This window comes from Cucurbita pepo, chromosome 5, assembly GCF_057944985.1.
Source record: "Cucurbita pepo subsp. pepo isolate OVF chromosome 5, ASM5794498v1, whole genome shotgun sequence".
Taxonomy (NCBI): Eukaryota; Viridiplantae; Streptophyta; class Magnoliopsida; order Cucurbitales; family Cucurbitaceae; genus Cucurbita; species Cucurbita pepo.
Window position 1 is genome coordinate 14,913,316 of NC_141802.1, and position 23,565 is coordinate 14,936,880.

A 23,565-nucleotide genomic window follows, 5' to 3' on the forward strand; every position below is an offset into this window, starting at 1 on the left:
CCTAGGGTGTAGCCTAGGATGAACTTGTACTCAATGACGAACTATGAACTACTAGCAAACTGCTTACTAAATATATTTTATATACTCGTCCATACTACTTTAATTTTCTCTTTAAATAAGGCCCGACAAAGCAGTCAAGGTGGTGGTGCACACAATTAGGGGCTATGGAATTTTGGGATAGATCGGTGCCTTCTATATTTCTGGATTTATAAATCGTCTATGTCATGTGTTTGGGGGTGTGCGTCATCTTAGTATGTCAGTTTATATTTATGTATTTTGAATGTTGTATTGAATCTAACTTTCCCTAGTGCATGCACGATTAAAATGTTTTAAATTTAGGTATATTTTCTAGTATTCAACATCAGCCGATAACGGTTCGTGACTCAAGCTCTCGAAAATCGAGTCGTTACATTACGTCATGAAAAATGTGGAAATATGATGTGCATCATAACCATGTACCGTAATTTGAAAATGCAAGACCTCATTTATGTTGTATATCTCGAGAATAGGATACTTCCACAACATGTTTGGGACAGAGGCTAAACCATGATATGAATGCACACTCCTTTCTATTAATTTTTTTTTGGCAGCATAAGATTGTGCTGGCCTGCCCTTAAACCTAAGGATGCCTTTATAAACATGCTTAGTGGGTTCATGCGTGTGTAAATAGTCGGGAAAAGTTGGTCCTATCAAGAACAATATTGCATATGAATGAATTTTCCGACTCAACAGTGGAGTCGTTACTGAGTACTTTTTAGATATTAAATATATTTTCGAAATTTAAATTTTCTCTAATGGAACTTTAAAAAGTTAAATGTATTTTGAAAGAATATTTTTGAAATAAAGTATTCGTTTATATCGAAAACTAAATAGGAATATTTTTTATTTTTTAAAATTTAAGATATTTTTGAAAATTTTTAAAAGTAAAAAAGTATTTTTGATTGAATATTAATTCAGTGGGAGAGGGAGTGAGAGAAAAGGTAAAATGAGGAGGGGACCTGAATTACATAATAAACCATGGCGACGAGCGTCGTGTAATTCACTCACTCGGAAGCTCGCAGGCGGAGGAGCCGACTTGGATTTGATCCATACACAACGCCATGGATTTGATCGATTGATGGATTGCTTCAGGTTCAAAACAGTGGTTTCGTTCGAGCTAAAGTTCAGGCTAAGCTGAATTCGACTTCCTCCTGTCTCCTTTAACCCTTCGCTTTCATCTTAATTTCCCTTTAATTTATTCGAAGAAATCATCGAAACCGCATCACTATATTATGAATCATTGCGGGACAGATAGAGAATTGGGATTGAAGTTATATGTCATCTCTCTTTTGTTCCCACTGCGTTAGGGTTTTATATTCATTTTGCTTTTGGGGTTCACACGATATTCGTACGTCATACCTTCTTTCTCTCACTGATTGAGTTGTTTTAATGTCCGAAAGAGGAGGTGTCACTCCTACGACCCAATTCTGCGGCTGAATTTATCACTAATTTGAGATACCAAGAGCTATTCTGGTTCGGATCATTCATTTTTCGGTTGGTTTGAGCTGAGTTTGAGCTAGGGGTTGAAGATGAAAAATGGTTTCGACGGGAGATCATTGGCTGAAAAATTCTCTGACTTGGCCGTCAGTGCTGCACCAGCAGAGCAATCTAACTCCCACTCATCCAACAATCACAGTAACAACAATGATAGCAACTTGTTCCAGGTACTGAAAGCTGTTGAAGCAGCCGAGGCTACCATCAAGCAACAGGTGCAATGAATTTTCCTTTGCCCCTCCCCCCCCTTCATATTCCGTCTCTCAACATCAAACGAATGCTACTCGTCTGTTAATTCATCACTAAATTTAGTATTGTATTCACTTCACTTTTGCGCGATTCTAAGATCTCTAACTCCATGGTTGTTTCCTTCACGTTTTCTTTCTAAAACCCTTTTCATGTTTTCGATGTTGTGCATAATGCATACCATCAATTGAGCAGTATTTTTTCCATTGAGAATGTTGTAGGAATATAGAGATACTAGCTGCAGGAATCCAATCTTTCTCTTTATCCAAAATCTGCTTTCTCAACGCTTGGGATTATAGGCTACCGCAATCTACTATGGGTTCATAAAACTACCTTCTCTTTCGATTTTTATATGATCATAACCGTTGTTGCTGGTTTTGTAGTTGATGCTGTTGTTTTTTTTCCTCATTTTGTTAAGGAGGATAATCTGGGTATGATTCGATTAGAAAGTTTCTAAAGGAAAAAAAGTGTGTATACCATTGAAGCGTCTTATAGTTCAATGACTTCAACTGTTGTGAGTTGAAACGAAATGTCAATTGATGAAGCAGCTTTATTCTACATGAAATGTAGAAGCTTAAGCCGCTATCTATCCTGGGTAGCATGGGTAGCATACCTGTGTTTCAACTTTATCAAGTCGTATAAACATAAGCATTGTTTGTTTGGTGAGACAAAGAAACTTGGCAATTAGACATCATTGATGATATTTGAGAATGGTGTCAACAGATTAGTGCGTGTAATTTGTATTATGGGACATCCTTCTTCTCAGGTGGAGTCCCCGAAACATATTTCTCTATCCGAATTCTTGTTTGAGTTACTGATGATGTAATTTTCAACTTGCATTTTTTTAGTACTGGTTAAAAGCCAGTAGTTTAAGCATTCTTTCATATACCGGTGTATGTGCTATTACCCACATCAGCAACTGCACCTGGTTGTTCCTTCTCCTTGTTTGTATTTTTATTGACCCATTACTGTGTGTTTTACATAGCATGAGTATTTGACTCAGTTACAGCTTAGATTTCATTATTTAAAGTTACATGCTGACATGAGTGAATTTAAATACCTTAGGTGGAGGAAAATAACCGACTGAGGATTGAACTTCAGAAAAAGATCCAGAAACTTGAGAAATATGTAAGTACTATAAATTGAATTTAATACAAAATCTAAGTGTTTCATTAATGTTCTGAAATGTGGGTTTTGTGTTTTTTTCCAAGCATTTAGTTTCTTGGATGCAGTTGATTGTGGTTGAATTTTGCTCACTTCTCTAATTATTTTCATATCTTGCATTCAGTTCAGTAGGAGTATGTTTATCAGTTTGGAAGAAATTTGACCTCGTTGTGGATTTTTCTATTCATTTTTTCATTGAAATGTGGCAGAAGGTTGATGAACCTTTGGCTCAAAGGCTTCATTCCACAAACCAATGGATTGAGAATGACCATCAAGGATCTAATGGGGAGCATCAATCAGATATTTCAGGTGATAGTGAAGGACATAGGTTTAAGAAGAACATTTCTATTGTTGATTCACAGGGTGCGCTAGTTGTCCATCAAGATGTTTTGCAAAAGGATGAAGTTTCCATGCGGGTTGATACAGAATCTCGCTTTGAGAACAGCAAGTCGGACAGGATGGTGAATGCTCTTCCTGGTGTTCAGCCACCGGTTGACAATGCTGGTTGCTCACAATTCTCTTCACCATCTACAACATCTTTCTCTGCTAGCAGGCAAGTAAAATGATGTGATTCATCCTTGGCCAATTATGTTATTAGTTTAAATAAAACATAGCATATGAAAACTATTTCATGACTGTTAGGTTTGCAGTGGATGGAGAATATGATCCACAGATTAAGTTTTCTGGACATGGCATGATGCCAAAGGCTGAAGCAAATATTCCCAACAGTCTCTGGAAACAGGCATGTCTTAGTTCTAGTCCTTTGTTTCATATATTTACAAGGAAGCCCTTTAACCTATGTTTCATATTTAGGATCTTGTTGTTAAAGTCCAGGAACATGAAGATGAAATTGTGCTGTTACGCAAGCATCTTGCTGATTATTCTGTCAAGGTAAAATGAATCATATGGACTATCTTAGCCCATTGTAAATATTTTCATATATTTACAAAATTCACATTTTATGGGGATGCCCCTTTGTCAGTCCCTTTGGGCCCTTTGGTTGGATGCTTTTAATTTATACTGGGTTTGGAATCATGATTGTTTCACTAGAATTGAGGAGGTTCTTCTGGGTTTGCCTTTTCGTGATAAAGATAGTTCTGTGGCATGCAAGTTTCCAGTTTCTTTGCGATCTTGTGGGAGGTTTGGATTGATAGGAATAATGGAATTTTTAGGGAGAGTGAGAGGTCTTATGATGAGGTTTGAGAGTTGGTGAAGTTAAATACCTCCTTGTGGGTATCGATCACTTGACCTTTTTGTAATTATAAGGACTTGATTTAATTTGGTTGGATTGGAATCCCTTTGGTAGCTTTTGGGAATTTTCTTGGTTGACTTTTTTTGTATGCCTTGTATTTGCTTTGTTTCTTACCAACATTTTTTTTATTTTTTTATTGTTATATCAATTTTTTTTAGGATTTCTTTTACTTGGAGACGCTGATGATTCTTATTGTAATAGGAAGCACAAATACGAAATGAAAAATATGTTCTGGAAAAACGTATTGCCTATATGCGTTTGGTAAGCAGGGTTTTGATTTGTATTCATTGTCTATTACATTCCCTGAATTTTCTACTTTTATCATTTCCTTCGATTCCATTCTCATTGGTGTTTTGCTGTTGGGCTTCTTTTCCTTTTTGGTTTCCTTCTATTAGGCCTTTGATCAACAACAACAAGAGCTTGTTGATGCTGCTTCTAAAGCTCACTCCTATAGACAAGACATAATTGAGGAAAATATCCGTCTTACATATGCGTTGCAGGTTCCTTCCTTGCTTTGGCATTTCTGACGTGGCTTCTGGTCTTTCAGAATGCTTAATTTTGTTGCCATTAACTAGTTTGATAACAATTTAGTTTCCGTTAAGATACCCCATTGTATTTCTTTTCTAATATTATCTGTAATAGACTCCATGGTTCTCATCTGGTTGTATCAGGAAGCTCAACAAGAGAGAACCACCTTTGTATCATCTTTGCTGTCTCTTCTTGCAGAATATTCACTGCAACCTCCTGTTCCTGATGCTCAATCCATCGTCAGCAATGTCAAGGTGAGCCTTTAAATCTGTGGATTTTGAACGAATCACTTTACTTTATTTGAGGGCCAGGGCTAGGATAGGAACTAGATAACAAGATTTTGAAATTGTATTGAGATTAGAGATGAAAAATTGTAGTTAGATAATTTGAGGTAATTTCTACAAACAATACTTTTCCGTCTTTGAGTAGAAATAGAGCTTTCATTAAGAGAAGATGAATGTGTTAAAGTGTTGATATAATTAAATTTATTCTAACCCATCAACTTAAACTTTTTGATTGATTGATGATTTAACATGATTTATGAGCAAGAGGTCCTTAGTTTGAACCCCTGCATTGTCATTTCCTCGCCCAATTAATATTGATTTTCACTTGTTGGGCTTTCTATAAATTTTCAAGCCCACAAGTGAGTGAGAGTGTTGGAGTGTTCATATCATTAAATTTACTATTATCCACCAACTTAAAATTTTGGTTTGAATGGTGATTTAATGTGGTATTTGAGCCAAGCTCTAGACTTTAGCCATGTTGGTAAAATCCTCATGTGGGGAACAAAGAATTTGTGAGCCTCAAAGACAGTCATAGTGCATACTTGTGGTTGAGCTCTGTTGGACTAGCGACGTGATCCAAAGAAAATGAGTTGGCTTGAATTAGAGCTAGACATATAGATGACTATTTGAGGAGAGACTCGATGGTGTACTTTATGCAAGAGAAGGATTGTTAGGAATGCGACCAAAGTCCGACATTGGCTAGGTAAGGGAAACAACATAGGTATAGAAGTGAAAACTATCTTTGTTAGAATGAGGCCTTTTTGGGTGAAACCAAAAACAAAACCATTTGGATGAAACCAAAGGTAAAGCCACTAGAGTGAAACCAAAAGTAAAATCACGAGGGTTTATGCCTAAAATAGACGATACCATACCATTGTGGGAATAGGTGGAGGTTTTGTTGTTATTAACATGATATTAGAGCAGAAGGTCCTGTGTTCAAACCTATGTAAAGTAATTTCTTCTCCAATTAATATTGATTTCCACTGTTGGGATTTTTATAAATTTCCAAGCCCACAAGTGAGGGTGTATTGAAGTGTTAATATAATTAAATTTACCTTAACCCATCCTCTTAAACGGCAGGGTTGATGGGTGATTTAATAGATGAATGTACCAAGAGCATTCAAAAAACAAGCCCAACAAAAAAGAATTCCTAGGAAAGCTACAAAAATGGACTTCAATCCAACAAAATTAAACCAAGACCATTTACAAAAAGCCTTGTGACTGAAGCCCGCTAGGAGGCATTAAACCTAATAACCATCTCCTGAACCTTGTCTCAAAACCACACCACCTCTCTAAAGTCTTATTGGTTCTCTCAAACCAAACCCCCACAAACTAGTAAAGAAACTAGCATGCCACAAAATATTGCCCCTCTCTTGAAAAGGCGAACCCAGGAGCACAATCCCAATCAAAGCGTAACAATCATCCTTCATGCCAAACATAAACCGAACAAAGTGAGCCATTAAGCCCGAAGGGACTAAACAAACTGACAATCCTACAACAAATAATCACACATCCCCTTTTGAGCGAGCTCTAGTCTGAACAATCATAAAATTGCTTGCCTGATCCCACTCTTTATAACAAGTATCTCTAATAAACTACTACTAAAATTACCTTTCTAATTACTATTTTACCTTTGCACTCCAATCATCATTTTTTCATTGGCAACATGACATTTCATAAGATTAGTTTTATAACATTTAGTCTCTATCTTTTTTAGATTAATTCTATAACATTTAGTCTCTAACAAATTCCTACTAAAACTACCTTGGTAATTACTATTTGACCCTTACACTCTAACTCCATCATTTGCTTGCCTGATCCCTCTCTTTATAACAAGTAGTCTCTGACAAACTCCTACTAAAATTACCCTTTTAATTATTATTTTAGCTTTACACTCTAATGTCATCATTTGATTAAATTAATTTTATAACATTTAGTCTCTAACAAATTCCTACTACAACTACCTTGGTAATTAATATTGACCTTTACACTCTAATCCCATCATTTTTTATATGGGAAGTATGTCATTTCATTAGATCTATGAAATATACAAAAGAGAACGAAAGCTTGCCAAACCATAGGGGGATTGTATAAAGGGTTCCCAATTAGAAAAAACAAGAAAAGGAAAAAGAAATTAAATAGTTAAGGGATGTTAATTTTCACAAGGAGGATTGCCGTAATTGCGATCTTGCGAATGCCCCATCCCCAAATTATCAAACTATTTTGAGAAGAAATCGAAGTACACAAGGAGGGTATAAAAAAAACCCGAACAAAGAGAGCCAAACTGACACAAAAAGGACTCCAATCAAGCAAAATGAGACATAAAAGGTAATTGCCAAAAAATTTACAACTGAAGCCCAATAAGAAACTTGGCAAAAAGACTTGTGTAAAGTACTTTATTAAGAAATAATAAAAATTCTTGTTCATTAACTTTCTCTATATTTAAAATTTGTATTTTATTTGTTTTTCCCTATTTGGCTAAAATACACTTTTATCCATGGGACATAAATTAATTTAGTTTTTATTTAGTTTTAGGATGAAACATTGATGCATCTATTTGTTCATTGTCCATTCGTTAGGTTTTTTTAGAAAAAGAAATGCCACTTTTAATTGGTCCATTGCCTTACCGGGAGAGATATCAACGTATATGGAGTTTATTTCTTATTGATCACCCATTTGGTCCGTAAAAGGATGTCTTTGGTAATTCTCACCAATCGTTCATAGGTGTAGGCTTACTTCTCTAATTGCTCTGGAAGTGTCTTTTTAAATCATGACATTTATATTGTCCTTTTGTAATTTCATACCATCCATGAAATGTATTAATCACTGTTCCTGATTAAAAAAAAAAAAAAAAAAATTGGTCTTTGAGGGTTCAAAATTGACATGCTTGGTCCTGAGGTTTGAATTTTTTTTCTAATTGGTTCTTGAAGTTTGAGATTGACTTCTAAATGGTTATTCAGTAGAGTTGATTGATAGTACTGCCCTTACTGTGATGAATGCACTAACAAATGACTAATATATGCTGATATCTGTCATTTTATAGTCCCATCTAACTTGTGTAAGAAGGATGCAAGAAATTAACCTACAAGCTTTATTATTCACTTTAATAAAACTTATATAGCAGCTTTTAGTCTGTTCTATTAAAATAAGTGGAGAAGTAACTCTGGGGAGTTTATTTATTCTTGCAGATTCTATTCAAGCACTTGCAGGAGAAGCTTCTTCTCACTGAGGTACTGAGAATTTAATAGATCAATGATGGCAAGCGAAACTGTAGTTTGATAAATCATTTTGTTTACTTCTATTTATTGTTCTGGCATCTTACTCTGCGTTGATAGACAAAATTGAAGGAGTCACAGTATCAATTAACACCTTGGCGCTCTGATGCAAGCCACTCAAGTTTTGCACCACAGTCACCCTTCCATTCTGTTGGTGCAACCTTAACCGCTTCAGTATGCTTGCATCTTTCTGTTATACCTCCTTTTTAAATTAATTTATTTTTCTTAATTTTCTAAATTTTTTTCCAGACTAAAAATGGGCTTGAGTTGGTTCCTCAACCTTCTTATTGGAACGGGAATATCCCAGTTTCTTCTTCTGATGCTCAGACCACAGCTGATTGGGATCTACCCAGTCATCATCAGATTGGTTTAGATGTTGCAAAAAAGTTGGAACCAGATGATTTGGGGAGGTATTCACATCAAGCAAGCAGGTGAGCCTGTTCACATGAAGACTGCTACTGAACTGATTACAATAACAACCTTCTCAATTGTTGGTGCGTTCTGCTTTCATTGCATATTTATGTTGCATGCCAAACGTGTTAGTATGGTCCTGAGATGAATGTTGATTTTCAACTATCTCATCGAATGACATATAACTTCATCATGTTTTGGAACCTTTTGTATCATCTTTTGTTCAGCTCTTGTAATTTTCTCGAGAGTAGTGATCTTAATTTACTTAATTTGGATAGTCTTCCTCACTTCAACAATACCCCCCCCCCCCCCCCCATTTGTAGAATATTCAGTTATGCTGGGGGAAATATAGTCAGATCATATATTCTGTCACGTTTATTGATACCTGTAGATTTTTTTACCCTCCGTTCTCTAAAATTAAATCAATATCTATACAAAGATTCACCTATTTCTCTTTATTTGTCATATGGACCCGCTACCTTCCTTTTTGTACTAGACCTAATGCCAAAAGGTGTAACATTTCAAGCTTTCTGTTATATGTGCTAACAAGCATTAAACTACCAAAAACATTTCCTTTCTCCCACAAATATTCCATATTTCACTGAAGCTACAGCTCAAGAGTTTACAAACTATGTTGACCTATTAAACGTTGCCTGTTTTCTCACTCAATTGCTTTAGGGTTCAACTGTCTGACCCAACAAATAAAAGGAGTTAGTAGATTCCCAATTGCTGGCTAGAGCGGTGGAGACCAAGGACAGTAACCATCTCTTCTTCACTTGCAACTTAAAAGTAAAGTCAAAGAATTGGGTCCAAACTTCCTATTGAACTTATTATTGCCTGGGTTCTTTATCTGGAAACAGTTTCAGGACCGTCCATATATATCTTGGTACCCAGTTCAGCTGATATCTTTAAGTCTTCGGCGGTGTTTTGCTGAATTTGGGAGGAAAGGTCTTTACGACTACCATGCTAGAGCTGTAGAGTGTTTTGAACTAGGGATTTGATTGTGAGATCTTTTTGGTGCACTCTCTTTTTTCATTCTTGACGAAAGCTTATTGCAAGGTAGCTGCCCTGAAAATGGAAGTATCTAGATTTATTTGGAATTGCAAAACGCTAGTAAGTAGGAATTTTGCTTTGGACCACATATTCTGAAGAACATAACATGGTTTATAAGCTGCAACTGAGATGTCCTTGTTTTTCCTTGAAGCTGAATTGGTTGTACGGACACAGGCAGAGGAGAGTAATGCAGTATTTTCCCTCCACCCTCCTTTGAGTGAATGAGGTTTCCTGAATTTTTATCATTAATTGGTGTGAAAGAAACCACCGCATTTTTTTTACAAGGAAAGATTCTTTATTAGCTTCCTTGAATTTTTAGTTTTTTGTTTGGCTGTCATGATGTAAAAATTACTCCTTCAAGAATCTTGCTATCTCTTATCTTACTTCCCATTGGAAACTTCTATCATAGATCCCAGGGCTTGGAGATCTGCCCTTTGTAATTTTATCATATCAATGAAATTATAGTTGTTTCTCTCCCAAAAAGAAAAAAAAAAAAAAAAAATCAATTTGAGTTTTGATGTTTCCTCCCTCAATAAATTAGAACAGCTATTATGTGTGTTGAATTTTAAAGGAAGGTTTTTTTATTTTGTTATTTTGTTATTTTGTTATTTTTTTATTTTTTTATTTTTATTTTTATTTTTTTATTTTTATTTTTATTTTTTTATATTTATTATTATTATTTTTTTATAAGAAACATCAAGGGGTATATTCAACAATAGAAGGGGAATAACCTAAGGACCGGGGGTAGAGAGCTTCCCCCAAACAAAAACAATACCAAAAGAGCCTGCAAGTTACTCATAATTATAAGGAGGATGTCGTAACAACAGGGCCATCTTTTGAATATGGTTACAAAAGAAGTCAAAACCTAAGGACTTATTTCCAAAGGCTCTGACATTCCTTAAAGGAAGAAAAGGTTTGTCTGGCCGCAATGCAATTAAAGCTCTATGACAGGAGGAACAATGGCTACAGAGAAACTGAAGGACTTCTGTTAGTCTACTTGGTCTAGAGGGAGTTTTGGGTTTGAAAATTTTTATTTCTTCCCATTGGTTAGATCTTCTCTTTTGTAATCACTCCTCTTTTCTATTAAGCTCTAATTGCAGTGGCTTTTTAAAAGCTCTAAAGTTAGGTTTTATGGTTTTTTTTTCCTTCTGTCTGAACTTTTGTTGCACATTTTCACTAAAACAATGGGCAATCTTGATTTCCATTAAAAGAAAGTAAAAGAACTGAAGGTTCTTTAGCTAAGGAATGTAGGATGATTGGTCTAAAATGTTTATTAGTACATGTTTTTGTGGAAATGAATCCTTTCAACTGTGAGGGAAAACTTGCCTCCCAGATTTTTTAAGCAATTTCATTGATGTATGGGATATATCTCTTACATTATTCTGTTGATTGATAGATTTTAATGCCCTCATATGACGTTTGGTTTTTTGATAATTCTAAGAACTATATTGTTGTGTATGTTATTTTAAATCTTATTTTTCATGTAAGCACATTTAATGACCCCTACCTTCATTTGTCTTCAGCACTCTAATCTTGTAAATTCATGTTTTTCTCATCTTGCTTTTTACTTCACTAATAAAGCATAAGAGAAATTGTTCTCCTTTTTAATCATGTTGAGATTGTTAGCTTTGTAGCACATGTTCTCCTAGACCTTTCATATTGTTCACTTATACGAGAAGTCTTGGTAGAAGTCCTTGGAGACGTCTTTTAGGGAGGTATCTTCCACGAGGATAGTGTTTTGATGGTGTGGTGTCTGGTGTGGGGATTGTTGGTACTATTGTAATTTGCAGGCACTGTAAACAAGCTTATAGTTTCAATAGACTGTTTGTGGGTTTGAAAATGAGAAGAAGTTGAGCATAGAAATATTTTCAAGAAAGATGAACATCTCAAAATCTTGAATCAAGTTGACGTATAATAGTAGAACTTTCTATCTTTTTAGAATTTACGACTACGTACAGCTAGCAGCTAATCTTGTGTCGATAAACATTATTTTATGCTGGTTGCTATTATTAACATGGCTTTTCATTGCTTATGTAGTGACGCTCTTCACACTATTCCTTCAGATCTAACTTCTGTTAGTCTACTTGGTACACGTTACAGTGAAGGAACAAACAAACAGGTGACATTTCGTGAACCTGTAACCAATAGTGATGATCAAGATCTGGCCGACCAAACAGAGAGAGAACCTATCTCCAACTGGAGTTCTGGGCAATCTCCTCCTGCCACTCTTGATGAACCAAGCTCCTCTCATTCTCAAATTCTGCCTCCAGTCCTCGAGGAACCTTCACCTTCGTTTTCTGAAGGCAAATATTTTTCTCCCTGTTTTTGTTGTTAGCATTTCAGTAACAGTTCATATTAAGTGGGGTTCACTTTTGGTTTCAGATGATGATCCATTACCTGCTATTGAGGGGCTTCAAATATCTGGTGAAGCTTTTCCGGGGCAAGAGCTCCAAGCATGTGGATACTCAATTAATGGAACAACTAGCTGTAATTTTGAGGTCTATCTTCTTGAACCCAATATTCTACCTTGTTTGAATCGGATTTTGCTCTTGGTAACTGGAATTCTTGTGATGACACTAAAATAAGAAGTTACTTTTTTTTGTAACTGAAATTTGTTGGATGCGTAATTCTTCTGTCCACATTTTGGAATGAGATATTCAGATTACATTCGGTATTTCTTGGGGGTTTTAATAAAGGTCAGAGGAAAGTACTTTCCAGTTTCTTTTTGGTGTAAAACTTAAATGTAAAGCAAATATTCTACGGTTAATGCTATATAAGCTTTAGTAGAGGCATGTGGAATGAAAGAATTCAAAGAATCTCTGAAGGCAAATGTTTAGAGTGGTATGAAGAGTTGATCCAGTTAAGGTTCATGCTTCTTCATAGTGTGCAACTTCAAGTTCGTTTACAGTTATGATTTTAATGAATTTTGTTCAATTTGGGAAGCATTTTTTAAAAACCTTTTTTGGGTTTTCCCCGCAGAAGAATAAAACTAGAACTGCCCCCTTCTCCCTGAAAATTTAGAAAATCCTCGTCCCAAAAAAATTACAAAAATGTTTCCCAATTTGAACAGATTTCATTTAAATTTTCTTATGTTTCTTATCTTTTCTTCAACCGTTGGATTTTGTATTAATTTTTTAAATATGTTTTTCTTTTATAAGAAACTGAAATTTCATTGAGAAAAAATGAGAGTACAAGGGATGTGAAAACACCAAACCCTCAAAAGGAACTCTACTAAGCAATGAATCCAATCGAGTAGAATTAGACCTAAATAATTACAAGAAGGCAACTGTCTCATTTCTTCATTGTCATTTAGAAGTCATGTATTGCTATTATTGAGTTGACTTTTGAGGTTGATGTTGGCATGTTGGCATGAACGACTTCGTAACTCCATCAAGGTAGCTAGGAAATTTGATTACTTCCACACTCCTTTTTCAGTTGATCTCATGTTAATATTATATTGTATAAGGCTACTAATCAATGCCACATAGCAACATAATAGAAAATCAATGTTAACATAACAGCTAAAACAAAATGAATGGAAAAGAGAACTCGGAGGAAGGGAACTCTTTGGAAGAGCCAAAGTAAAAACAAAATCAATGGGAAAGAGAACTAGCAGGAAGCTGCATAGTAGATGTAGCTTGGGAGCTCTTTGGAAGAGCCAAAGCGAGAATCGAAGACCCAAATATTATCCATTACGAATCCTATTGAAAATAAAAGATCATGAGACGTTTGATGTTGTTCATTGAATGTGAGTATCTTGATGGTCCATTGATCCTCTGCTACTCGATATCTGAAAGACTATTACCATCTCAGATAATGATACTGATGGTAGCCATAGAGGAGTAAGCTAAGACCACCACCAAGATCATAACCACCACCAAGCCACAATCTCATAGGACAAATTGGCCTCTCACTGTATGAAATGACAAGCGTAAACATTGAGATGTTGGCTAAAACAACAGAGCTACAAGTTCCACTGCCATACATAAACTTGAATTGAAAGGATTCGTCCATATATCATATGTTGATCCATTCTGGTCGTGGAAAACTCTTCTCAAGAAAATGAATCATAGTTGCTGATCAATTAATGGATGTCGATGAAACTCGTAGTCTTGTTGTTTTGGCTAATCATCTCAATTTTTTACTTTGCTATTTCATAGATTGAAAGGCTAGTTTGGCTTATGAGACTGTGGATCAGTGGTTCTGATCTTGGCTATGTTCTTAACTAGCATCTCTATAGTCTGTATTGGATTTCCTTTATTCTTTTGTATTATAGTTTTGTGAATGTCAAAACCCATAAATATATGAGGCTGCAAACTTCACTCACTGCTAAGCTACTTAACTATCGTTTTGTAACTAATGGTCCTTCTTTTAAATTGCAGTGGGTCCGGCATTTGGAGGATGGATCTGTGAATTACATTGAAGGTATCACTTCTTCTGTGTGTTCTACATTTTGTTTCTGACTACCCCCCCCCCCCCCCCCCCCCCCCCCCCCCCAAAAAAAAAAAAAAAGGAATCTTATACTTTTTAAATTGTAACAGGGGCAAAGCAACCAAACTATCGTGTTACTGCGGATGATGTTAACACCTATCTAGCTATTGAAGTCCAGCCTTTGGATAACAGAAGGCGCAAGGTGCTGTATCTGATTCAGAATAAATACAATTTAATGAAATTTAAAGTGTCTAATTCACCAAATTTAATAGAGTATTTGGCTACATGAATGATAGAATCTTTAGAGGGGTATAAAGATTTTGGGAAGAGGTGTGAGCTCTTGCCAAGTTTAATGCTTCTGCTTTTCTTTAGCCTTATGTTTTGAAAGACTTTTGTAATTATTCTGTTTATTATTTTGGATTGAAGCCATTTTTTTTATCTCATTAGATCATTGGGTGTTGTTTTGGCTCTGTTGGAAAAAGTATCTGATCCACCAATTAATTTCTAACTATTGTTCACTAAATACCAAAAAACCTTGTCCATTTCACATTCACCTCGTGTTTTTGGGCAGACACTTGGATGTAATTTATTGAGTTCATCCAATGTGTGTGAAGGAACTTTAATTTCTGTATGTCGAGGTAGCACCCAGATCCGGTAGGCAATTGTGGGTTTGGGGTGGGGTGTAACACAAATTGCTATTCTTTTTATTCAACAAAAATTTCTATCACCTGTGAACGTGCCTTTAAGTTCAGTCTGAATGGCATTAAATTGTATTTCATTTGCATGGGCCGAACCGATGAGAGAGATGAATGTGGTCAGGGATTCATGAGTTGGATTCTGCCTACAATTTAACTCTGCGTTGTATTTATAACTTGCGTTCTTTGCCATTGCAGGGAGAGCTTGTAAAAGTTTTTGCCAATGATCACCTAAAGATTATTTGTGGTAAGTTTCTGGTGGACATACTTAAGATCTGGTTAAGGGCTATATATTTAATTTTCTAGACATAATTTTTGTATAAATTAGAGTTTGGAAACTAGGGTGAGTGGAGAACTTTAAGATAGTTATGACGGCATTGGGTTGATCTTAGATAGGGTATCCATTTATTTTCTTATTTAGTATAGAATTGTGGTAGGAATCAGTACTAGAGCATGGAAAACAAGTGGAAACGGGAGTCGAAATATACTGCTCCAAAGGAAATTTCTAGGGGTTAGGTGTATTATCTCCCTTAAGCCACTTATTTTTTGGCCTCTTAGCCATTCTTTTTTCTTCAACGAAACAGGACTTCTTGTTGAAGATGTTAGAAGTTACATCAGTTTGCAAACTTACAAAGTTTACAAGAGAAAATTCCCATAGGAAACAAAAAACTATTCCCCCCAATCACTTCTGAAATAAACTAATACAAGAGTCAATAGCATTCTGAACCCCTTCCAGAGACCTTAATAAGACCCATAAAATATCCAAACAACAAAAAAACACGATGCACATGGTGGCCCCAAGTGATGAGAACTCACTCTACTTATACTACACTCAGTGCTTGCTACCTAGTAATAACAGATATGTCATTGGTGGCATTCCTTACATCTCTCCACCATTAATTCCTAGCATATGTCAATTAAATTCTCCTTTTTTTCAGTGCACTAGAGTTCTTCTCCAACACATGCTTGTTCTAAGCAAAGAGAATTTTTATCCTTTTGATTATTGGTTGTTCTGGATGTATGTATAAATAGAAACAAAACTTCTCATTGATTATGAGAAGTTATAACTAGTTCTCTGTATGTTGAAGCATTGAGATAAAGATTATTTACCATAATCCATAGGTGATTTAACATGGTACCATAGCTGGAGGCCTAGTGTTAAGTTTTCTGTCATTTCCTCCCCCATTAATATTGATTTTCAGGCCTTCTTTCAATTTTCAAGATCACAAGTGAGGGGAGTGTTAAAGTGATGATAAGATTAAATACAAGAGGAAGTGTTAAAATATTGATGATAAGATTAAGATTAAACTTACCATAACCCATTAACTTAAGCTTTTGGATTGATTGGTGACTTAACAATATGATTTTTTTTCTATCATTAATATTTGTCTTTTTTGGGCAACCATTAAATTTGCCTTTTTTGTTGAACATAAAGATTGTTGAGAACCTCTTGTGATTCTCGTAAGAAGTCATAAGTTTGCTTTAGGCACCATTTACAGCAAGATAACTGACAACTCCTTTTGTCTCAACAGATCCCGAAATGCAGAACCACATAGAGAAGACTCTTTCTAGTGGTCATGCTTCATATAAAGTATCCATGGGGGTATGACTTAAATGATCAAAAATTTTTGGACATTTTTATTTACCCTACTTATCTAATTTCTGTTTGTAGATACATGTCTGCTTGCACGCTCATGCATTTGGCCCCAAATTAATAATAGAATCTTAGGTGCCCTGATTGTTTTCTTTATGTTTACTCCATGACAGGCCGGATATCCAGATACATGGGAAGTGGCTACACTATCCATCAAAAGGGAAGGATACAGTATAAAATGTAGCAGGCCTGGTGGTGATGTCATCACTGAAAAGTTTTCTCCAAATACAACTGTACGATCTCCTTAGTTTCCTCTTCATTTTCATAGACCATAAAGAAAAGCTAAGCTATCTTCAGTTGTCTAAAACGTTTCTGATGAAGTAATTCTGGATCCTTGTCAATGATAAAGGCATCTTATAAGATTACAGTAAGATTTTTTTAATTATTATTTTAATAAAGGAAACATCAAAAGATATAGATTCCCAAAACAAGAAACAAGAACAGCCTAAGGGGTAGAGGGCATCCCGCCTAAAAACTGCATAATGAGAGTTTTGCAATCATTGATAATCAACAAGAGGCTCTAATTACAAAAGAATTTAGTAGATTATTGGTGGAATAGTAGTGTGCCTGTCATATGAGATTAGCGGATTATAATTCCCCCAAAAATTTTCATTTGCATTTGGATGGAACTGTTCGATGAAAGTGTTTTCGTCTGGTAATGTGCATGTGCTATCAAATTATTTTACTTGTCTGAAAGAACTTTTAAGTTCATGACATCTGAACTTATTTTTTTCATTTTGAGGCTGGCCAACATTAACTTTTTTCTAGATTACACTTTGTTCAAATATGTTTGTGCATTACCACAAACGTGCCATATTCGAGTGAACATATTTGATGAAAACACAATGAGTTTAGAAATGAGCTAACTTCACTGTCTAGTTGCATCTTGTTTTTCTCTTTCTTTTCTCTCATTCTGAGTTTTTAGTTTTCCATCCGAGGTATAAAACATTTCAAATAAACATACGGAAGCCCGACACAAAATATGACTACAAAACACCTTTTGTTGGCCACAATTATTGCGGGGTAATAAGTACGAAAAGAGTTAGTGACATCACTCCTGGAGGCGAGAAAGGCTGTACTATCCCATAGATCAAGCCAATCTTTTTTCTCCCGAGAAACTCTCCTTAACGAAACAAATATGAAAAGAGCTGTAACCCCATTTAACTACAAAAGTCCCTTGTTGAAGGGTGATTGGCGAACGCTGTTCAAACTTAGAAACTCTTCTAGGCCTATGGTGCTCAAAGATTCTTTCACAAGATCCGAACAGCTTAGGAACAATGAATCACTATCCTTTCCACTAGCTTGACACAGAGTACCAACTAAGGGAGAGAGAATAATGACTAGTCTAAACATTATTAGTTTTGAGACCTACACTTCTTATATTGAGACAACTGCGGAGAATTTTCTTCATGAAGATTTTGATTATCGGGGGTATTTGTCCTTCAAAATAACAGCTAGAACAAAGGGGGAAAGATAGCTGAACAAACTGCTGTGAGCTTCTGCAATGAGGAAATGCAGGAAGAAGGCTCTTGAAGAATCAAGAGAATACTCTCTTACATCATGGAGAATAAAACTTGCTCACTTTCTGCAAGAAACCCAGCCTATCCATCTTGACATTATAAAGTTCCATAGAAAAAGATTACTGTGCGCTAAAGTGACCTATTGACGTGTATTCTCAATCTAGAGGTTAAAAGATATTAGTGGTGCATTCCCAACTCCTTTTAACAAAAAGGGATGTTTTAGCTTCATTATGAAAAGATGTTGATGAAGTGGGTTGGAGTTTTCTTGATGTTAGAAGTACAGGAAAGGGTGAGGGCCTTTGCTTGTGCCTCCAGAGCAAATTATTCCAAAATTATTAATGAAAAACCTAGGAAATCATTTCTGCAAAAGAATTGAGAAACGGAGGCCCTTCTCCTTTTCTTACTAATTTTGGTTGTTGACAGCACTTCTATCTAGAGGTCTAACTTAAGTTGTTGAAGCTTTCTACTAGCACTGCAGATATCTCTACAGAACAATACATTGATGATACCTTTCTATTCTCTTTGTTGAATATTGGAGAAAGTGGGAAATTGGATCAAATTTATTACAATTTCTTGATGAGGCCTCTAGTGTAAATACTAAGCCTTGCAAAGCACTTTTACTGGTTTCAATTCAGAAAATGTTTAAGTTCAAACCCTAGCCTTCTTTTTCTTGCAAGGCAGTCTTTGCTGCTTTTTTCTTAGCATACCTCTCAATTTTCTCCCAAGGTATCCCACTCCTTGAGAAAATATCAGTGAAAGAATCTCTCGCAAGCTTGCTAATGGATAAGTCCTTGAGCATTACAGGAGGCTGCCTCACTTTCATTCAATAATGTGTTTCTAGCTTCCCTACTTTCTATATTACTCCTTTCATGATGCTTTCCAATATTGCAAATGGAATGGAGGCCTTTTAATTTTTTTGGAGGGCTCTAATCTAGAGGGTGGCTTCCATATAAAAAATTTGGTGGTCAAGCTCTCTCCATCATATTGGCTCAGTTATGTTAATCCTAAGGAGGGGAATGCATCTATTTTGGTTTAATGAAATTTTTTTTTTTTTATCTTTTTCGTTGAGAAAATAGCCTTTTTTCTGGGCTTAAAATCTTAATTTTTATCGTACGGATTTGGGAGTTGCACCTCTGAATACAATTCCCTTGATGCCCTTGGAGGACCTCCTTTAATCTTGTATATATTTAAGTAAATATGATCTAGTGCATTGTTAATCAGGAGGGTCTCTCTCTCTCTCTCTCTCTCTCTCTCTCTCTCTCTCTCTCTCTCATTTTATTTATTGTAAAAAGTTGACTACTTGTACCTTCCAAATTTCGAAGATAGTTTTTGTTTCATGTCATAGAAGAAGAAAAAGCCCAAGAACCCATAGTATATTCTCCCGACTAAAAGTTTACACACCTGTGTATACTTTCCATACATACAATTACTTTTTGTAGACAATTATTTTTCTGATCTCAAAAGATATACTTCTTCACATTGATTATTCTTTCCATACAAATTTTTATGTCTATTCTCATCCTTGTAGATTTCAATTCCATTTGGAGATCCCTCTGAGTTTGTAATAACTGGTTCAAACAAAGTTGAGCATCACTTGCGTGCTGACAACAGTTCTGCAGATATTAGCTGGTAAGTAGGGAATTGGAATTTATATTATCATAGATTAATTTCTTCCTCTGTTTCCATATTCCCACCCCTCCCCCATGGAAGGAACAAAAGAAAAGAAAAGAAAAGAAACAAACTTTGCATTAATATTTAAGAAGCAAATTTTAAGTTGCTGAGTTTCTTTAGAAGTGAAGCCATGCATTATGCTCTTTTCATGATCATTACACTTATATGTGGTATAAATACATAAATTCTAAGGACCTTAGATTTGTGATGATAGCAGATGCAAAGTCTTAGGCTGCTATAATTCATTCTAGTTGGAGTGTTTTTTGGGAGCTGCTAGGGGTTGATAAGAACTTCTGCTACTTTTTACCGAATCAGGGAAAAAAAAAATCTGTTTCATTGAAAAAAGAAATACTTAACACATGTAGGCTCACATGGGATTCATGATATTACAAAATCTCGAACTCATGACCGGCTACAGTTCCAAGACATGTTTAACTGTGCCTAGTGACCCGAAGTTTTTTGGGTAAAGAAAATTTGTCCCTCGATTTGACATTAATTAATTAGCAACTCACTTACAATTCATGGATGTAATTAGGGAATTTATTATCTTGGCTACATAAAATCAAGTTCTGATTCTGATGATAGATTGTAATTCGTTTCTATAATGTAATATTTTCAACTGCATTGTCTTCAGTGATTTATTATTTTGTTCTGTTTTCTTTTTTGCAGTTTAAGAGATACCATTGTGCTAACCTTGAGACTATTCGTTATTAGGGTACGGCCACTTTTTTTTATCTTTTATTTTTACTTACCAATTCTATGCAACTTATATTTTTTGTATTTTCCTTTTGTAGGAGAATCTTTTATTAAAGGAAATCCATTAATCATTATGTTTGGAAGTATTAAGAACTGCAAAAGTGTATAAAAGACTTGGTCTTAGAAATATATTTTTATTAAACAAATAAAACTATCGGCCTTTAGCAGTGAATTCTTTATAAGCCAAACGTTCTTATAGGAAGTTGATTGAACCTCAAGAAAGATCAATTGCTTTCTCTGTCCTCTGCCCTGAATCAACTTCTCCAAGTGCAACTAAGCTTAGAAACTTGATCTAGCCAAAGGGAGCTATTTACGCCTTTTATTTTAGTTTAGAGAGCCTAGATTGCCCTTTTCTTGTATGATTGATGTTTAACCTTCTTTTTTGACTCACATTCCTTTCTTACATGAGGTTTAGAGTTTAGAAACAGCCAAGACCTTTATCTTAGCTTCTCTCCATTCCACTCTTTTCTAAGGAGGTATCCAATCAACTGACGTCACTGTGTCCATTACTGGGAATGCCAGTTTACCTCCAATATGATTGACTGATTTAGTCAATGTAAGATCTCACATTGGTTGAGAGGGGAACGAAACATTCTTTATAAGGGTGTGAAACCTCTAGTAGACGCATTCTAAAAACCTCGAGGGGAAGCCCAAAAGAGAAAGTCCAAAGAGGACAATATATGCTAGCGGTGAGTTTGGGCTGTTACAAATGGTATCAGAGCCAACCACCGGGAGGTGTGCCAACGAGGACTCTGAGCTCCGAAGGAGGGTGGACACCGGGCGGTGTGTCAGCGAGGACGTTGAGCCTCGGAAGGGGGTGGATTGTGAGATCCCACATCGGTTAGAGAGGGGAGCAAAACATTCTTTATAAGGGTGTAGAAACTTCTCCCTAGCAGACGCGTTTTAAAAATCTTGAGGGAAAATCCAAAGAGGACAGTATCTATACTACCGACTTTGGGCTGTCACAGTCAGGCTTTCATAATGGCCGAAGGGCAATCTCAACTAAGCTTGAGAGTGAGGTACCAACAATGAAAAATGTTGCTTAGAAAGCTGTATATGTATTGAAGCTAAAAGTTTAGGATGCTTTCTTATGAGCAAACATTATCCTTTTGTTTTTTCGAATCTGATGAAGGTCTACCGTGCTTTGCAGGCAGGTGAGAGAAGAAAAGGGAAAAGGCGAGTTTTGTTCTTTCACAAGTAAGAGAAAATTTGTAATTGCAAAGTTTTCCATGTATTTTTACTCCCTTTTTGTGTCATTTATGTTGAATTAGCTTGTTATTTTTTTCATTTTCTTTTCCCACCAGCCTTTATGTAGATAATGTATGTGGGTAACGAGCATGTATGGTGTGGAAGTGTTAAAAGGCCACTTTTAATTATTAGGTTCACTTTTGTTGAGCTTCAGTTATTAATGCGCTGAATAATGTTACGTTTCTGCAGAATTCTAGTTCATACCTCAATTTAGAAGTGTTAAAAGAAAGGAAGTAGACTCCAATTGACTCAAATGAATCAGTTGAAATGTATTTGTTATAGGTAACATCAGCTGCATTCTAATTAACTTAGCTCATATTCCATTTGAGATGCATAAATTTGATTGTTTTTTACACAAATTTACATCGGACAGTTGTTTGCTAATAAATTTCAATTAGAGAGACACTAACAATGGGAAAAAGAAGGAAAAGTTAGTGAGAGAATATGTATATAAACGTTAGTTGATTTGTATGGAGAGAATTATGTATCCAACTTTTGACACATGGGTTGAGGTCCAATACAGACACTCGTCTTGTAATGTTTGCTCTCATTGTGACAGACATGTGCCACAGGTAGCTCACTTAGGTCGCAGGGTTCGTGGTGTAGAGGTGAGACCATGCCTCTCCTACGGTACATTTTGAGACATTTCTAATCTGATGGGTGTAGACATGATTTTGGCAAGCAGACATATGGTGTCGTGGAATATCCCTTTGGTGTCTGACTTATACCAAATTTGGCGAGTTTTCATATTTCATATGGACGGGCTTGATTCTAGAATCGCATTTTTAAATTTTCTTTAGAACCTCGACTTTTCAGGTGAAGGCTCGAGACCTTATCCTGCCCTTCAACAAGTCTTTTTGTGACACTCAAGTCTACTCAATGTCCATATCTTGTGTTTCGTCTTCTCTTCAATGCTTACTCTGTGTGGTGTGTTGGATGATGCATCGTCCTCGATCACATTATAGTACTCGTCTAGACCCTCGTGTGGCCGGATGGGCGCTACTTGATGGTCGCTTTACTTATTGTAGTTTGAGAGTCACAATCTACTCTTTATATTATGATTGTGTCATGAAGTAGATAGGAAATTAAGAGGCGAATGTGCATAGATAAGCCTCTCTCTTATTCTAGGTTAAATAGACATCTCTAATTACAATTTTTAAAAATAAAATATAGAAATTCCTCAAATTTATTGCGTTTAATAATATCAAATTTTATAATAATTTGAACTAAAAATAACTTTAAATTTGATAAATAAACAAATTGAATAGTTTGTCAACATATTTTAATAATAATAATAATAATAATAATCATTGTTACAACGCATTTTTCTTTAAAATTTTAACAATTTTATGTTTCATAATTCATTAGAAAATTATAATAATGTTTTTATAACATATTTCAAATGAAAACTTGTACCAATTATAACATAAAGAGAAATGTGACATGTTTTATGTAACATTATCAATATATTTTAAAAGCTATAGTATAATTATTTTGTAATATTTCACTTTAAATCTTTGTAATAAAATTGTAATAAAATTTCGTCTATATAAAGATCATCGCAACATGTATTATTTAATCATCTTTTAAAACCTTCATTTAATTTTATTGAAATGATTTAACTGCATAGTTTTTATATATATTCTTAAGCAAAAATAAGAAATTTGAACTTAATGGAAGAAAAAAAAAAGTTCCATATAAACAAATAATGGATAGGTATTATTAATAATAATTAGATTCTTCTATTTCATTAATATGATAATAAATATAGCATCTTAGTTACTAAAAATTATTATTATTAGTCAAAGTTATTATAATAATTATTATTATTATGATAATGTAAA

The 23,565-nt window shown here is 35.2% G+C and overlaps 1 protein-coding gene across 11 annotated transcripts; it reads left to right on the top strand.

The window, feature by feature from the left end:
- Positions 1-960: 960 nt before the first annotated feature.
- Positions 961-22,627, top strand: LOC111795384 (uncharacterized). 11 transcript variants are annotated; one of them, XM_023677779.2, is made up of 23 exons: positions 961-1,748; positions 2,845-2,907; positions 3,153-3,252; positions 3,370-3,496; positions 3,586-3,685; positions 3,757-3,834; positions 4,397-4,456; positions 4,591-4,695; positions 4,867-4,977; positions 8,196-8,237; positions 8,343-8,456; positions 8,532-8,713; positions 11,784-12,049; positions 12,129-12,244; positions 14,129-14,171; positions 14,288-14,379; positions 15,071-15,119; positions 16,405-16,475; positions 16,640-16,759; positions 19,575-19,675; positions 20,387-20,432; positions 21,624-21,670; positions 22,281-22,627. In XM_023677779.2, exons 1-23 carry the CDS (start codon positions 1,569-1,571, stop codon positions 22,360-22,362), a joined length of 2,295 nt encoding a protein of 764 aa, XP_023533547.2. In that variant the 5' UTR covers positions 961-1,568; the 3' UTR covers positions 22,363-22,627. The 11 variants fall into 11 exon arrangements, 10 of the variants coding, with proteins under 10 accessions (XP_023533547.2, XP_086979928.1, XP_086979925.1 ...); XM_087123802.1 differs by having other exon boundaries at positions 3,156-3,252; XR_015421054.1 differs by adding an exon at positions 21,911-22,003 and having other exon boundaries at positions 962-1,748; positions 3,153-3,496.
- Positions 22,628-23,565: the final 938 nt, after the last annotated feature.

Coding starts and splice junctions, on each gene's coding strand:
- LOC111795384 (XM_023677773.2), top strand. CDS start 1,569: ATGAAAAATGGTTTCGACGGGAGATCATTGGCTGAAAAATTCTCTGAC. Junction 8,238..8,342: donor AGAAGCTTCTTCTCACTGAG/GTACTGAGAATT, acceptor CTGCGTTGATAG/ACAAAATTGAAGGAGTCACA. Junction 8,714..11,783: donor TATTCACATCAAGCAAGCAG/GTGAGCCTGTTC, acceptor TTGCTTATGTAG/TGACGCTCTTCACACTATTC.